This window comes from Lepeophtheirus salmonis, chromosome 5 (assembly GCF_016086655.4).
Source record: "Lepeophtheirus salmonis chromosome 5, UVic_Lsal_1.4, whole genome shotgun sequence".
Classification (NCBI taxonomy): domain Eukaryota; kingdom Metazoa; phylum Arthropoda; class Copepoda; order Siphonostomatoida; family Caligidae; genus Lepeophtheirus; species Lepeophtheirus salmonis.
This window is the reverse complement of record NC_052135.2, coordinates 57,951,953-57,970,181: the sequence shown is the minus strand read 5'-3', so window position 1 is coordinate 57,970,181 and position 18,229 is coordinate 57,951,953. Positions and strand designations below refer to the sequence as shown.

The 18,229-nt window shown below is 29.0% G+C and overlaps 1 protein-coding gene across 1 annotated transcript in view; it reads right to left on the bottom strand.

Annotated features, from left to right (window-relative positions):
* Positions 1–18,229, bottom strand: part of LOC121118142 (uncharacterized) — a 52,389-nt gene that overhangs the window by 1,760 nt on the left and 32,400 nt on the right. Inside the window, exon 2 of the mRNA XM_040712686.2 lies at positions 16,038–16,509. Within this exon, the coding sequence (XP_040568620.1) occupies positions 16,038–16,509 (472 nt within the window). The remainder of the gene's footprint in view (positions 1–16,037; positions 16,510–18,229) is intronic.

Sequence of the window (18,229 nt, the reverse complement as noted above, 5' to 3'; positions counted from 1 at the left end):
TCGATAAACATTTGCTCCGTCTTTGGAGTATTGGAATTTACTAAAGAAAATATAAAAATAACTAAAGACCAACACGTCAGCTGTATGAAAGGAACGAGCAACAGAAAAGAGGACGACATTATATGTATATATAAGTAAATATTATTTTAAGGTCATTAATAATTTATAATAAGATGTTTCCTGAATTTCAGCTGTTTAACGCATTACAAAAGAAGGCTGATAATTCATTTGAATTGCCCACATTGCTCTTCTAGTTCTTTAAATGCTCTTTTGGTGGGAAAAAAATTCAAACATGCAAAATGCAAAATTTCTGAAAATTAGAATTAACAGCTTTTTGAAAAAAAAAAAATGGTCTTCAAACTCAATTAAAGATAGGTTTTGTGACACAAGATTTCTTATGGACATGATTCACTCTTTTTTTGTTGAAATTGTCATGGTTCAGGAGCATCCCCAGGATTATACTTCATTGGAGTGTATGCATTTAATTATGATTATAAATAAGGATCAAATTCCAAAATAAGTTTATTTTTCTTCCCAGATACAGGGATGTAGGAATATTCAACCATCTGTTTTTTTTTAGTTACAAGGCCGTCCAATGACCATCCAATGAGAGGGTTAATGCTTTTATGTAAATCTCTTCTGTCCATATTCATACATAATATGTAAATATACTTTTTTTTGATTAAGTGTACATGTCTAGTTTATGAATATTTATGTACATGCATGCTTGAATAATATGTCATTTTACGAGTCCAAATGCCTTTATTTCTTATTATTGACCAGATTGTTTTCTGGGATCAAATATAATGACTTCTTCCCAGAGAATAAGACAAAGGATTTTTGACAATAATATGAAAGATGGGGAACAATAGTCCAACGGGATTATTTTTTCTTCTCAAAACCTAATAGTCTCCTTCAAAAAAGTGTGCCAAGATGCATAACAACATTCACCAAGAATAATTCTTTATGTTTTCTCTTATAAGAAGCAAAAAAGTTCAAAATTAAATTTTAATTTCTGAATGTCCGGGCAACACTGGGGAAACATACGCTAGTCTATATATTGGATGCAACGGGCTGCTGTTTTGTGTGTCCGGGACTCATAGCTAAATCAATTAATGGGTTTTGCTGAAATTTTTTATAAATATTTTTAAGGGTTCAGAGACGGTTCTAGTAACAATTTTTTGGCCTTAAAGGTCATGGCGGCCTTAAAATAGCAGTTTTCTAAAAATATTCTTTCTGACAAACAAAAAACTACTTCATATAAAACATAAATAAAGATCGTAAAATTAAAAATGAATTATTCTCAGTAGATGTTAGTATGTATCTTTACACTCTTTTTTTTTATATTTCTGCGATTAAAAAATAAGAGAGTTAAGAATTGCATAAATTCAAATTTCTTAATGTCCGGACAATGCCGTGCCACCTACGCTAGTATAATATAATTAAATTAAAATCAATACTTTAAGTCAACCTTTGTTTGAGATATTATAATGGATAAAAACTGTTTTTGAGGCGTAAAGTAATTGGTAGAAGGAACAATATTCTCGTAAAAATGCAATAAAAGTTATACTTTGTTTTTTCTGTAACTGATAGCTTTTAAATTAATAATTTATTTTTTTTGCTATAAAGTGATATAATTTTACCAAAATTTAAAACTCATTAATTGAAGAACATCATTTTCGCTATTATTATGTTTAAATAAGTACAGAGTGGGACAATATCACTTCCTTTTTTTTCAAAAAGCGATAAAAACAAGTTTTGTAAATCCAAAAAGTTTTTTTAATAATAGTACACCTTGAAAGTTTTGTTTGACACAGTTTTGAAAATTATATGACATATGTTACATCTCCCATTGTCCATACAATGAACTTCCGTACTTTAATACATGTTCATTTTTTTGTTCCTCTTTAAATAATTTTTCGTTGAGGGGTTTCAAATGGATAATTATTTTGTACAAAAATATTCAAAATATAATTACTAACATATCTTGTGCTGTAATTGTGGATGATAAATACATTAATTAATGAGCAGTTGGCGATTCTAAAAAGGTATTGAAAATGTTTGGTTTTCCGGAATAAATCCAGTTTGAATTACTGGATTTTAACAAATCGACTCAATTTTATAATTCTTGCATGACAATGGATTTGCTAATTATTATTTGGCAATTCTGCAAAGGTCTTAGAAATGGCAGAGTTTCTGATATAAATCCGGTTTCAATGAGCAGATTTGAACATATCAGCCCAATTTTATAATTCTTGAAAAATATTCTAAATGTAATTGGCAACATGTCTTATTTTATGCTTGTGAATGATTAAGTAACTAAGTATGGGCTATTTCGTAAAAATCTTAGAAATATGGGTTTCCCAAAATAAATCCATTTTTAATTACTTGATTTGAACAAATCAAACCAATTTTATGATTCTTGCATGACACTGGATGAGGAAAGTAGTAATTAGCAATTCTGCAAAGGTCTTAAAAATGTTAGAGTTTCTGAAGTAAATCCGTTATGAATTATCCGATTTGAACAAATCACACCAAATTAAAAGTTCTTACATGTTCCATATGATGGTTCTTATTTTAAATCTTTAACTTTATTTTTTGCGTTCAAATAATTTCAAATTATGAAAATGAATGAAAAAACCTTGTTTTTTTGTGTATTATAAATTAAAGCAATGAAATAATTTTCATAAATTGCAGTAATAAAAGCTTAAGAGATTATTTAGATTGATTTTTATAAAATATTATGTCAAATCATTTTTAACAATATTTTATTTATTCAGCACACACACGTTCTTCATTAGTCAAACACGTAATAGGAACCGACAATATTTCCAAGAAAACATTAGTTTCACGCCTCTACAATGATTGCTTCATGCATCTGGAATATTTATTACGAGACATCCTTATTTTGGGACTTACATGTTTATAATTATATCTGCCCAGGAAAACGTATATAAATTGGGATCCCACCCACTTTTAATTGTAACTAAATAGCTATAGATTCAAAAATATTGGATAGTCCACCTCCAAATAAGAAAATAAAAATAATTGATGCAAAAAGTCTTCTTAAAATGCAAGTGTTAGGACTTGAAAATAACTCAAAAGCGCTTGAATTCAACGAATCTCACAGTCTCATATATAGATTTGTACCAAATATGACCTGTCAGTAAAAAAGAAGAAGAAAGAAACTTAAAATGAACGTAGTAACTGACAATTTGAAAATATTTTGGAGGTTAGCTGTCTCGAAGTTTCATTATATTAACTGCGATCAGCTGTTAGGAACAGGAAATAAACCCAAATCCCACGCTGTAAATTCCCATCTAATAAAAATTAGGCTATAATTACTCCTATCTCGATCTTACTCCGAGCCCAACAAGGATTTATAGTTATAACTCTCAAACAAGTCCTTAGTGTTACTCTCCGTCAATCATGAGTAGGTTTATCTAAAATATGACGATTATCCATGAGCTCACGCACTTAATACTTAAATATCCCCTTCTCAATAATATAATATTAATGATAAGACTTCTGTACAATAAAAAAATAAAAAACCCTGCCGCATTTTATATAATATTTTTAACAACTTTAGATCTCAATGTTCATTAGTGATCAAGGATCTACCTATACAAGAAACAAGACGTGAAATAAGTTTTTATTGAATGAATTCCTGTAGTCATCGTCTGGGATCTAATAGTCTTCGTAAAGGGTATCATTATTTGTCTTGAGACATACATGATAAATTTAAATGTGATGAAGGCGGGAAATAAATCCAAAAGTAATTAATCACACATGTATTGTTTAAAAAAAATAATAACATATAATTGTACTACAGCGGTGTTAAGATTCAAGGATATCTTTAAAAAAATACATAATACTATGTAATAAGACAACACAAAGACGAATCATCTTTGGTTACTATTAAAGAAAAAAGAGGATATACAGTCACCTTATAGGTATATAATAACATACATAGTAGGTATTTTGTTTAATATGTTGGAATAAATTAAAGTAAAAAGTATAAGTTGCAATATTTTCATAATAATACAATCATTGTTTTAGCTCTAACTAATATCATTTGAATAATAAGAAATAGGGGATATTGTTAAAGCTTATTTGCAAAGGGAAATATTGCTATAGACTCGTAAATAGATTTAAAAAAGAGCAGACATACATGCTATTTGGTATCACCTAGATATTCATTTGCTTATGATGGTAATTTTGAAACAAATAAGTATCGTGAAGTAATGATAGAATAATGGGACTAGTAAAATGAGATCCATTAATTTTCTAATAGAAGGCGTTATAAAGATAAGATTTCGTACCCTTTTTTTTAAAAACGTTTTTATGATTGTTAGACACAGTATTGTTTGATGGCTATATTTGAGGCTATAAATGTGAGGACATATTCCATACCCAAAATACAAAAACCCTTTTTTGTACCTCAAGGAGACTAGGTAGAAGGTTGAGTTATGAATCAAAAAGTAACGGGTGTCTTAAAAAAACAACTATACGAATAACTACGTTTTCTAAATTGATTCAAAATTAAAAAAGTTATGGGCAAAAAATAAAAATACAGGAGAATTGCAATTTCTTTTTTTTTCAGGTGGAAAAAAATGAGCTTCCAATGAAATATTGGATTCGTAAATGAAATAAAGGTTTATAGAAATTTATCTGGAAATTTATTTGCATATAAATTTGACATATAATAATTGATGATAAGTTAAAATATCTTATGTTTTCTGAATAATTTTTCTTTTGTCTTTTTTTCATCAAACGTAAATTTTCTATTTTTAAGAAGAAATACCCCAAAACGATGCAGTTTTGAACATAAAATTATTTTAAATTGTATATTCAATTTCCAAAACATTTTTTAGATAATTTATGCAATAATTGCCAGTTATCGAGGCTTATTTTTTCGACATTATTCTTCATATCTTTTTTGTTTTTGCATGTATGAAAAAAATATTTGTATGTTTATGTTTTTCTTTTCAATTCCAATGAATGCTTTTGGCAACTTTTTTTTGCAAAATAATTGCAAAACAGTTTTTTGCAATTTTCTTCGGGAATTTCTATTTGGTAATTTTGGATAAAAATAATTAATTGACTACTCATATATAAAAAAAAATTAATTTTGCACATTTTGTTATGTAAAATTTGATGTTTATAACACAATTGAATGTAATAGGAAAAGAAGTTAACGGCACAAGAGTTAAATAATAATGACAACTGCTTAGGAAAAGAAAATTAATATTTCAGATAAAAAAAACCAAAAAAAAAAAAAACCGGCCAGCTAAAAAATACACCAGATTTTCGTCATTAGCTCTTCAACGCCAAAGGGGTTGAAACATTAAGAAGAAATAATATTGACCATTTTCTATGTGATTTCCCGCACCCTCCTTAGCCCGAGCATCGCCGGGTAATCCTTTACAAGTATACTGCCTATTATATTGTAAAGAATGTGAAAAGAAGGATAATAATAGATATAAATATATATTTGTCAATAAATATATACTTTTTTTTGTGTTTCAAAAAGGTTTTTCTTCATTCTACATAAATATGTTTCTTTAGTCATTATTTTTTTGCTGTATTTGAAAATATGTATTTACCAGAGTATGTACCAATATATATGTAAATAGTATATTTACTTCCTGGGTCGTTGAGAATAAGTAAATAAAATTTTTGATGTTGTATGAATACAATATCCATAATTTTTTTCTTAACAACATTCTTCAATTGTAATAATTACCATTCTTACTTATGTCATATGAGACATCTTCAAAAGTTTGTCTCTGTTTTTAAAAGTAATGTATAATTATAATTGTAAAAAATATGATCTTAAACGAGTGTAATATTTTTATTTAGTTGCAACCTGAACAGGGTCTATTTTCATTTTATAAAGCTGTTATCATTATTGCAATATTCATGATCTTAGTATTAAGAGGTTCAGCTCATGGATATTTGCCACTAAGAACTCTTTGGGGAGCTATAAGCAATGATGCAAATCCAGTGTATTTTTTAGCTGGCTCGTTTATTTGTAATTTGTATAAAGAAGGAATTTTCTTTTCATTAGCAGTTGTCATTATTTTTTAATTCCTGAGTATGATTCTTAAATAGATTCAACTATATTCAAAACCTGATTGAACATTCGTGTGTGCTCATAAAAGACGGAGCTAATGATTTCTTGTGGAGTTATAATTGTAAGTACATGTTTATTAGAATTGGGATCGACATCGGAGTAATTCCAGCATATGTCCTTGATTATATCCTTTTCTCCATTCTGCTTTGTCATAGCTGATTGTAGCTGATGTAATACAACGTCATGAGCATGATTTCTTCATTTCCAAAACATTTTTCAATTGTCAAGGTTACCATGTAGATTTTCGGTTTTTTAACATGGATATTCTACTCTGGATTTTCATCACTGGTTATAAGTGTAAGTGTGTGGTGGACACTCAGAGTATAATTGAGGATGGATAAATATAAGAGTAAACTTTGCCGTTACCCTTGCTTGATACATAGTAGTATTTGTGTGTACTTCCTTACTCTCATAGCTACCTGTTTTTAATTTTATAAAACATAATATCATCTAAACAGCTCTCCTCCAATGTATTCTTTAAATTGTAAGAGTTACCACGTTAATTTTAGGTGTTTTTTTTTTTACATAAAGACAGGTCATATTTTATACAACTCTCTATATATTATGTATTTATATCGTAGGGGAGACCAGGGAGGTTCACAACAGGTAATTTTTCTCGAACATCATAGAAGCTAAAGCCAGAAAATATACGTTATTTTTGCGGAAAAATGAAGAATATTTGTCAATTGACTCTGAGGAGTAATTTTTGTCTATTAATGCAGGCAGTTTCTAATTGTTTTTGATTTTATTTATATCCCGTGATATTAATTTTTTTAAAGAAAAAACATAGTTGTGAGAAAAGAAAAACAGTTGGTACTATCCAAAGTTAATAGAAATACAAGGTTATACCAAAACGAATTTCCGGCTGATGTTTGACTTCCACCACGCTTTTTAATAGTGACGTCAAAGAGTAACTATTACTATACAAACTGTTACTATTAATAATATAATTTCAAGTATAATATACTGTTAATATACCGTTGTTATAATCTATGACGTCAAAATCTGTCTGTCTTGTCGAGCAGTCGGTACGGTTCATAAAATTGAAAATTGTAAGGAAGCCCGATTACATGATGGTTTAACCTTGTATTTCTATTAACCTTGGTGCTATCGTTATTTTTTGTTTATTCTTTAATAAATCCCCTTGGGGTTGTTCACATCTCCCTCTGAAAGAAGAATTCCGGCCTATCTTATCTATAAATTGTTTTAAAAATGTATAATAAATAAATATGTAATACGTAATTTAATAACATTTTGTATATTTGCCCTAGACTAATGCGATCAAACCTATGTAATTTCAATTAATTATTGATTATTTTGCTATTAGTTGATATCATTTGATTAAAATTCAAAACTAACTCTTTAAAAGAAAGTTTAATGTAATTCCGATGAACAATTAAAAGAGGTCAGCTGCAACAAGTCTTGCAATATTCATCAAATTGTTAATTCATATTTATTATTTTATATATTTACGCTTCACTGAAAGTAGGTTTATCATCCAAGGAAGGGGCTTGAAGATAGTAAAATCTCTGATCAGTAATCCATAACCAGGGTAGTCCTCAGGGGAGGGCTGGAGGGCTGTAGCTACCCAAAATTAAGGAATTCTTTATTCTTATTAGAAAATAATATATTTAAAAAAAAATATATATATATATATATTTGATATTTAATTAAATTATCCAATTTTTTTTAAATAGCTATGAATTTTAAATTTTCTAGGAAAAATTTAATATTTGAAATTTTTTTCCATAAAATTTAATATTTGAAACTTTAATTTTATATTTGAAATTTAATTTTAGAAATTATTTTCCAAAAATTTTAGTTTTTTTAACAGCTCTAGATTTTTGAAATTTTTTCCCTAAAAACTAATAATTTACAGCTTTAATTTTTTGAAATAGCTGTGGATTATTGAAATTTCTCGAAAAATTTAATATTTGAAATTTAATTTTAGAGCTATTTTTCCAAAAAAAATCAGTTTTTTCTGAATAGTTCTGCATTATTGAAGTTTATTTCTATAAAATTTTATTTTTTGAGAATAACTATGCATTTTTGAAATTTTAATTCAAAAAACGTAACATTTAAAATTTTTTGTGAACAGCTCTGGAATTTTAATTTTTTTATAAAGAGCTTGAGATTTTTGAATTTTTTTCCAAAAAATTAAATTTTTAAATTTTTTCCAAGAAAAAAAATAAATTTTGGGATATTTTTTTCCAAAAAAATCGAAAATCAAGCTTCCACCAAATTATAATCCTGCAAACGCAGCTGATAAATCATAATCATTCAAAAAATTGAAAGGTTCTGCGAGTAGTTATTTAATCTTAAAAAAACTATTTAGTATCATTTTTGACTAATATTTTTCCACATTAATATTTAATTTGTGGAAAAACTTCTGAGTAGTACATTTTCTAAATATATTTTAACAATAGGAGACATATGTTGATATATTTTGCCCTGCCTGAGTCATAATCAACTCCGGGCTATTGAGGCACATATGTTTGTCTGTATAATGTAACTTTTATATTCCTTATGAGTATTTGATGTACATAGCATGAAAGAAAAATATAAAGAATAAATAGTTATGAATGAAAATACAGGAGCTGACATTTAGGATATTTCTCACTGTAGGTCAAATTACGTCATCGGTCGGAATTATTTCTTCAAACTATATATGATGAATGAAGCTGTGTGTTTGTATTTAAAGAGACGAGGATCTGTAGGAGAAAAAATTATAAAAGTCCTTCAATCATCCATGGATATTCCGGTTTCCCTAATCCAAAAATAAATTGTGGGGAGGGAAGGGATTTACAGAATTTTATTTATATAGGAAACCCCGTGATCGACAATGAAAATACAAACAGAATTGAAGACAAATATATCAAATAAAGGTCAAATTATATACTACAACATGAAATCCCATGATCCTTGAAATAAAAATTCTTTCCATTCGAGTAACATCATGATTTGACATTTTCAGCCTATTTGGCCAGGTTTTTTGTTTCATTTTGAAAAATATAAAACACGAGAGTAGTAAAAACCTGGGCTTGCCTTGGTTTATCAAAATCTTCAAAAAATTAGGTTTAGATAGTCAAATAAGTTAAAAAGCTTGGGCTTAAAACATCGGGGGCAACTACAGATGTAAATTCCCCCTTCCAGTGTCATAGATATATTTATTCATCAGTTTACTAATGACGTCATGCATTAAACAATTCTTATTAATAGTGTATATTGATCGTAGATGCTCCCCTTTAAGTATCTTGATTCCGATGTGACCAAGGAGAGGGAAATAAAAGTATCTTAGGGATTCAAATAAGCGTTCCCATAACGAGGAAGGTTAGAAATAATTTGTGGTGCATCCAATCATCGTCTTTAATTCTTCCTACTCACCCTCATTAGAAGATAGAATAACCTTTATATGGGAAGTATTCAGGTTCAATGTGTAATCTTTAACAGTATTTGGGGTCTTTAAGCTTCGGAGTGACTATTCTGATTAAGCTGTCAATGGCCAAATTTACAAACAGAAGTCTCTAGACATGTCTAACTTTTCAAAGGTAGTCAAGGCTACTTGGAGAAAGTTAAAGAGGTTTGAGGAGAGGCCATACTTAATTCAAAAGGATCAACTCTTCCAATTTCAATTTTTTCCCCACTTCTGGTGACCCAGAGCCCAGACCTCAACATATCGAGGCAAGTTGAGTCCTAAGCCTACGAGTGCGCTACAGCAACATTGCTGACTTGAAGTCCTCTTTGAATTAGAAATGAAAGAAGATGAGTTTCATCTAACATGTGGCGGCAGCCTTCGCCTTAGAGGCTGTCAGTGCTGGCAATGGTGGGCAATGTTCCTGTATATATTGAATAAATCTATATTTGATGTATACTATGTTTGAGTTAATTTAACTTCATTCAAATTAAAATAGAGTAATATCATCTAATTCAATTCTTCACTCACCACTAAGACCGAACAGTACAAAAAAAAAAGTCGATCTAAAACCGATTCTCAACACTAATTAATAACAATATTTAGACATGAAATACAAATACTAAAGTATTTTCATTAAAAAGGTTATTTTATTGAAAATTTTACCTATAATTCACATATAACTGGGGGTAGGCAGTTGGGAAAGAGCGAGAAAAAGACGGGAGATAGACTTATGGTACTACTGAATTAAGATCCATGTAACATCTATTGTCAAACTACTTTTATAAGTATATATTAATATTTTATTAAGCATTTTAAAAATAATTACACCAAAAGTAGGCAGGAATTCAGCATTTTAAGAAAGAAATGTTAAAACCGCGACAATTCATTAAAGAATAAAAAAAAAACTATAGCACCAACCGTCTTTCCTTTTCGAATCTTAAAACGGTTATTTTTCTCTATATTTTGCCCATCCCAATATATAACCCATTTATCACTATCTAAAAGATTTTAAAGATACTTTAAACCGTACATCATATAACATGGATAAGAACTTATTTGGAGGCATTCTTGAAAAAGCTTCTTCTATCTTTTTTACTCCTTTTTAAACAAAAGCAATTATTTAATGAAAATGCTTCCACAAACCAGTTTGTTTCCAGGTTTGTAAACTAAAACAACATTCCTATAATTAGATACTTTGTTTTTAAATAAAACAAAGTATCCCTTGTACCTAGATACTACATACTTGCATGATCTTGGAATATCACTTGTAAATGATAGTAAATCATTACGATAGTACGACCCAAAAAAATGAGGAACTAATATTTATTGAGTTGCTTTAAAAATATCTGAAGCAATTATGTACATATCTTTTTCATTTATTCAGTGATTAAACTATCTACAAAAAGAAACATACTTTTTGATTGTTTCTATAAAAACTCTACATATGGAGCGTTTTCATGTGATGTCAGCATTGTTAAAGTCGGCCATTTTGGAAAAGTCTAAACAAACAAGTTTTATAACATTGAACCCCCTTTTTTCATTCATATTGATGTCAAAATGGGACCAATAAATACAAGGACTTAAATCTTACTTTTCATCAAAATTGTATCCCTCTATTCCCTAGTTTCTTGTATATTCAACACTAAAATGTATTTAAAATATGTCATTACATAATACTATAATCTTATTTCCATATTGTCGATGAAAACTAATATATGTAATTAAAATTCCCCGGGGTTAACAAAGAAAACACGTTTTTTTTAAAAGATTTTTTTTTTAATATTAATATTTATTCATTTTTTTTATTCGTTGTATAGAGCAGAGTCTTAAAAAAAAAACTTTACAAGTCATTGCTTAGTTGGAATGGTATTTTTTCCCACCAAGAAGCAGTGTAAAATTAAAACACGAAATTGTTTTGGAAATAACAAAAGTTACTTTGTCACACTTACCACAATAACTCACAAACTAAAGAACAAATCGTTATGAAATTTTGACAGTTTTTTTTTAAAGATTGTATTAACAGAAAATGAGGTGAATTAAAAAAAAAAGATAAAATAGCACCATCTATGTATGTGTGAGGTTTGGGAATTTTCAGTCCATGTGAACTAATACAATGTAAAGAATAATATATTTTTCTCTAATTAACCTATTTTTCTCTTCCCTAATATATTAAAAAAAGAAGTACAAATTTATTCATTTCATAGGGAGCTTCAGTACTTATTTAATGTATTCAATGAAAATACATTGTTTATCATTGACATTTAGTATTATTCAAAGAAAGTGTTCAATCTTTTTTATTGATAAAGCTTCACCAACATTTATTATAAATTAGTGGATTTTATACAAGTAAAAATATTAACTTTGAACCCCTAAGATGGTATCTCCTTCCTTATGATGCAATTTAGGACGTCATGTTCTATATGTTGGGATAAAATATTTTCAGTCTGATAATAGTTGTACGGTTGTGGCAACTAGTTTTATAGCCGATAAAAAATGACCAAAAAAATAAAATGATCCTTTTTTAAAATTCTTTTTTTATCTTTCTATAAAAAAAACTTAAGATGATTTTTTTAATGATTTATGGGTTTATCACCCTTTCAAATTGTCAGGTACCAAATGTAAAGGTTATAATACCATCGATGGTTTTTGAAATTATAGGAGAAAAGGGTAACAACTGTCAGTAACAGTTATTTTCGATATGTAGAAATTCGGACAAAGGCTTCAATATAGTGGCAATATGATATTTTTTGCACGAAAAATAGTCCAGAAACATCCGGAAGACAATGCTCGTTGGTCTAGCTGTCATTACGTTTTATTATAGTATCAGATATGAAGGGGGAAGGAAGGAAATAAACACAAATCAACTCCTGATCTTCTAACGGCATAGGAAAAAATTACTTTGGTGTGAATCCTCTATTCCACTCCAATTACTAATTAAAATCTAACCAATCAATATTTAGAACCCTCATTAGAGGAAAAGAAGAAGAAACAACGACAGCTGACAACCAAATATATTGTTATTTTTTGTGTTGATGAGGTAAATCGGTCTGAAATAACTTGGGGCACCGCATTTTGTTGTCAGCTCCCAATGTTTCTGCTTCTTTTCTCTTAATCAATGTTCTGAACGTTGATTGGTTGAATTGGAATCAACTCCTTTTAAGCTGTTAACAATTATCAAAACTATTGAATAGTAATCCTTTTTTTTTTAAAGAATTAGATAACTGAGTTCAAGCCTTTTTCTATTTCTTTTCAGAAAAAAGTTTGCATGATACATTAAAGGTAACGACGACCCCCCATGCAACTGTTTATATAGATGCCATTCCAAGCACGAAACAAGATAGGATTAAGCAATACTTTAAGGTTTTTATGATCCTTAAAAGTTGGAGTACTCGAAGGCAATTTGAATCTTGGATCTTTTTAGAGATTAAAAGCTTACTTATACCGTACTCGGATCAACGACCGGTCCTATCTCTACTGCCGAGTAACCGCATTTTGTTTTCTTTCTTCCTAAATTGGATTATAGCCCCCAGAATTCTCGAATAAGTTGTTATTTAGTAAAACCTTGCTAAATCCTTGTTGTTAAATTTGTCGAAAAGAAACGTTTTTTGGTAATTATATTTGTTTTTGTTGTCACAGTTTAGAAATTACGCATTTCATGTATTCAAAAATGTTTTCTTGTCAATTTGATCAGCAAAAAATACTTTACAAATTTAGAAAATTTAGAAAATCTTTCTAAAAAAATACTTCAAAAATATTTTTTAATGCTTTTCTCATTATTCTTTCATTCTTGAGGAGAGAACATATTATAATTATAAACTATCAAGGGTAATCATGAATGGGGTTCCTCGTGAATGAGAAAGAGTAACGTTAAGTAGTTATAAATATAAATCATTAATTAGACTTGGAGTAGAATTGAGGATTCCCATCGGAAATAATTACTGCCTATATCATGGGTAGATATGAAGTAGTGTATGATGCATTTATTTCCTTCATCTTAAAGCTGCTTGCAGATAGTCTAATGAAACGTCATGACTAATGATATAACTAGTGTGCATTTTGTAGTAGGCCCACTTTTTGGTATTGCTAATTTGAAGAGTGAATTTTCTATTATTCAGCTGTTGTCACATTTATTCTAATCCTGATTAGTGGAATTATTTTTCTACTACATTTACTTATATTTAAAATCTGATTGAACATTCCTGTGTACTCATAAAAGACGGAGAATAACTCTGTAGATTTATGGAGGAGTTATAATTGTAAGTACTTCTTGGACTCAGAGTAGAATTGAGGATCGACATATCAGCAAATTCTTCCCAGTGTCCCTTTTTTACTTCCTTCTCCCCCTCCTTCCTCATCACAGCTGATTGTAGCTGATCCAATGAAACGTCATGAGAGCTAAGCTGTTCTCCTCCAAAACATTCTTCAAACTGTCAGGGTGACCATGTTAATTATCCATTTCTTTTTTTTAGCATACCGCTTGACAGTATTATTTTCATCTATGCTAATAAATATGCACACATTTTAAATCAAAATGAGGACTTATTCATCATACGTCAAGTAATGATAATTGCCAGAAACTGACTAAAGTTAATTAGAAATACACACATAAATATGTATCTAAGATGATGTTAATTAAATGTATGTAAAGTGATGTTGGATTCTTGTTTTCATGTTATATACATGGTTTGAATCTATGTTTATCTATGTTTTAGCTAAGTAATTACATAATTGCTCATGATTTTAACATGTATTGAATGTATCTATCTTAGTATATACATACATACTTGGAGATATAATGTTTATTATGAAAGATCAAGGTCCTTTAATTCCTTAAATCTCAATTGTTTTATGAGTATTCTCGATTCTATTTACGCATTACATATTATTATTGTATCATTCAACCTATAATAAATACCAATGGCTATAGAATAAAAAGGTTTAAGGGTCCTGTAAGACTAATAGTCGATTTCTTTTTTATTCATATCTTTTTTTAAAGACATCGCAAATGACATCACTGCGTAAATTTCTCTCATTTTCCTTCATAAAGTATAGTTTTTCTTTCTTTCGCGAAATTTACATTGATAATTCAGGGTGAATTCATGTAGTTGTTATTAGTTAGTTTTCAGCATTGTTGATGTCAGCTATTTTGGGTGCTGAACAATTAAGTTTCCTAATTAAGTTTTCCTTTTCCTATATTTAATAAAAGTTTTCATTAATATTGAGGAAAATAGTAAACTTTTGGATGTCAAAATGGGACACACAAATTAAAGGACTTGAAACTTACTATATATAAAATTTATATCCCTCTATTTTCTAGTTTTATTATTATTTATCTGACATAAATATCTATTAAAAGTATGTTTTTCACATTGCCATACAATCGTATTTCCATCTTATTGATATAAATTGATTATTACAATGGAAATAATAAGATATGTTATCCTACTTTTCTCGTCTCTAAACGACCGAAAAATTACATTAATTGTACAAATTTAGTCATTTTAGTACACTTCAGTACTATGATTTAATTCAAATATCGTAGTTCATCAATTACCAGGAGCCTCTAAGATGGCGTGTCTCCTTCAATTAGGATGAATGTATGATTTCAATGAAAATGTTCCATTCAAGTATAGAAGGTTTTTACTGATATCATAAGTGAAGGAAACGTCATCTTAGGACTCATAGTAGATATTTTATTACAAAATATGGACTAATTTCCAAGAAATATTTATTAAACTTCATCAAATGGCTTTAGAAATAAAAATAATACTTTCAACTGCATTGAATACTACTTGATATCAATAATAAACAGTAATTTTGAATGCATAACAGAATATAATCCAATTAATATAAAAAATGGCTAAAAAAATAGAAAAGTAAATTAATTAGGAAAGAATATCCTATTCTTTTTAATTTAATTGTTAATTTATTGTTTGCAATAATGAAATAACATACTTTTAATACTTATTAGGCTCTGATATATAATAAAACTAGCTATAAGAGCAATGGTACTCAAGCTTTAAGTATTCTGAGTTCACTTACAATGCTACAGATACTACCTGGCGTGGTGTATCAAAAATTGGACTTATATCTTATATGTAGATATAGAATATGTATATATTTGAGGAATGCTACGGAGTGCACCTAAAAAAGCTGTGGGCGCACAGTTTGAGAACCTTTGCATTAAAGGGATACATTTTTGATAAAGTCCTTTGATTTGTTAGCCTCATTTTGACATCAAAATACAGATTAATATTAATTTAAAAAATTATTTTTTTGTTATAAAACTTGCTTTTTTAGACCCCATAATGCCTGACATCAACAATACTGACGTTACACGACAACATGACGCCCCTAGCGGACAAATAAAGTTTTAGTACTGTTAACTATATTTGGACAAATACTCATCAAGTGGTCTTCGGTTCGTCACTTTACTACGTCTAATAATATTTAAATAAATAAAAGTATGGATATGTGTGTACTTACAACTAACGTATAAAACCGCTGCAAGGATCCCTAGACTCATAAGTATAACGAAGGTACCCACAATTTTTTGAACAGGCTTTGAAGAGCACCATGGAGGCTTTGGCGTTCCGGTGAAGCCCGGAGTGACTGTAAAGGCTGCAGGATCCTCAGGATTTTCAGGAATGATAATACATTTGGAGAGCTTTTTCATGAGCTTCGCGTCATGTTGGGGCTTGTTAATGTTATGGCTGTTCTGAATGATGTTTTCTAAATAGTGGGGAACACGGGTTTTATGCGCTGATGAAGAATATGAGTGACCACCATGGGTCGATGGTGAGGGATGAAGGTGTGGGGGTATGTGGCTGCCAATCCCTGAGTAATGAGGATGAGGATTGCTCTTTGAAGGATCATGCTCATATTGCGAGCCTGGATGACTAAAATGAGTTCCATAATATTCTGAATGGTGTCGTCGATGTAAATGATGATTTACAAGCTAAAAAGAAACAAAAAAAAACACGATTAAAATAACGTTAGTTTTGAATTTAAAAAATATATACTATATAAATATAATTGTACATACAAGACCCGGATGTAGCAAATCAATCAACAGTTACTTTGTATTTTCTCTCTTCTATTTAATAATAAAAAATTGTAATAAATATTTCTATATTTTTATTATTCTACATTTTGACCTAATAATTTTTCTCTCATCTTTGGACAGAGGTTCTACGTTTATTTTAGGTTATTGATAGGTTTGTTTGGTGTATAATAGAAAGAAATTAAGTTTAAACACATGATTTAATTAACACATCACATCCAGACCCAAGAATCAAGTTTATCATTTTATGCCTCCCTACAATCTACACACATAATAATGTATTTGATAAAAAATAAAGATATCTCATCTTTGATGTACCTGAAATATGTTGCATATAAAATCAAGTTTCTACCCTATAAACTTATGTATCTTTTAGTTTTGTTCAGTATACCCGTCTCTAGTGGTACTGGAGTACTGACGCATTTCAAAAAATACTATACCAAATTTATATTGGAGCCCTTACTTGCAGCTCAACTAAGTCATATAAAAAGGATACCCGCACACGACGTAAGTTCTCAAATTTATGACTCTTCTCCACAACAAACAAATATAAAAAATGTTCTTTAAAAAAAAAAGCATAAATAAAAATTATTCTTTATAAAATAATTCACCAAATGTCTCATCCTAGACACCACCCCAATCAAAAATTCTGCATACGCCCTTGTAACTTTCTGACTAACGCCTCATTTGTTTAAGCTCTAATAGTAGTTAACTTTGAAAAAATAAAAAAACTGACATAAGGACCTTTTAATTTTAGCCAAGCCTTTTTAAACCGAATTTTTTTATTAAAATGTCCTTTTTTTAAAGGGACTAGCCTTTTGTGGTTTCTTTTTCTTAGACTTGGTCGATATTCATTTTGATAACTGGTTTTTTTTTCGAATGTAATATTAATATTTATTCTTAAAAAGCCCTTTTTATAGCTAAATGTATAGTAAACATTTTTTGAAAAGGCCTTCATTTAAAAATTTTTAAAAGCCCCTGCGTAAAAAAATCCAAAAAATTACAACTGTCATACCATTTTTTTCATTTTTAATACTTCATAGAGTGTGTAACTACCTGTAAATTTACGTTATGTGCCTTTCGTTACATTTTTTAAATATTTTCAGTCAAAAAATTAGTATCGAAAAGTACCGAAATATTGATACGAGAACTAGTACGAAACTAAACACTCGTGTGATGACAATACTAGTGCCTATGTACATAATTCAATCGTAACGTTTCATAAAGTCATAAAATGTATCTACCACGAGGAAGATCAAATGTCTTTCCATGTCACAATTACATTTATCACAAGCATTCTTGGATATTACCCTACATACGTTCGAGTGTATACACAGTTACTTGAGTGTTTTATGGTTTCCTTATTTACCTCCAATAACTGACAAGCTCATGGACTTTGGATTCAAAGCCCTTGCATTCAAAAAATCAAATCCATAAAGGATATAATATATACAAAAACAACGATCCACTACCTCAAAAATGCCACAAAACGATTAATAACTATTTAAAAGGGTGTTATTAATGAGGGTATAGATATCAAAAGGTGTTCAATTGTTTTTTGTATGATTAACTTAGTTCTAATGAGGATCTATCAGAGTATTAACATACCTATATA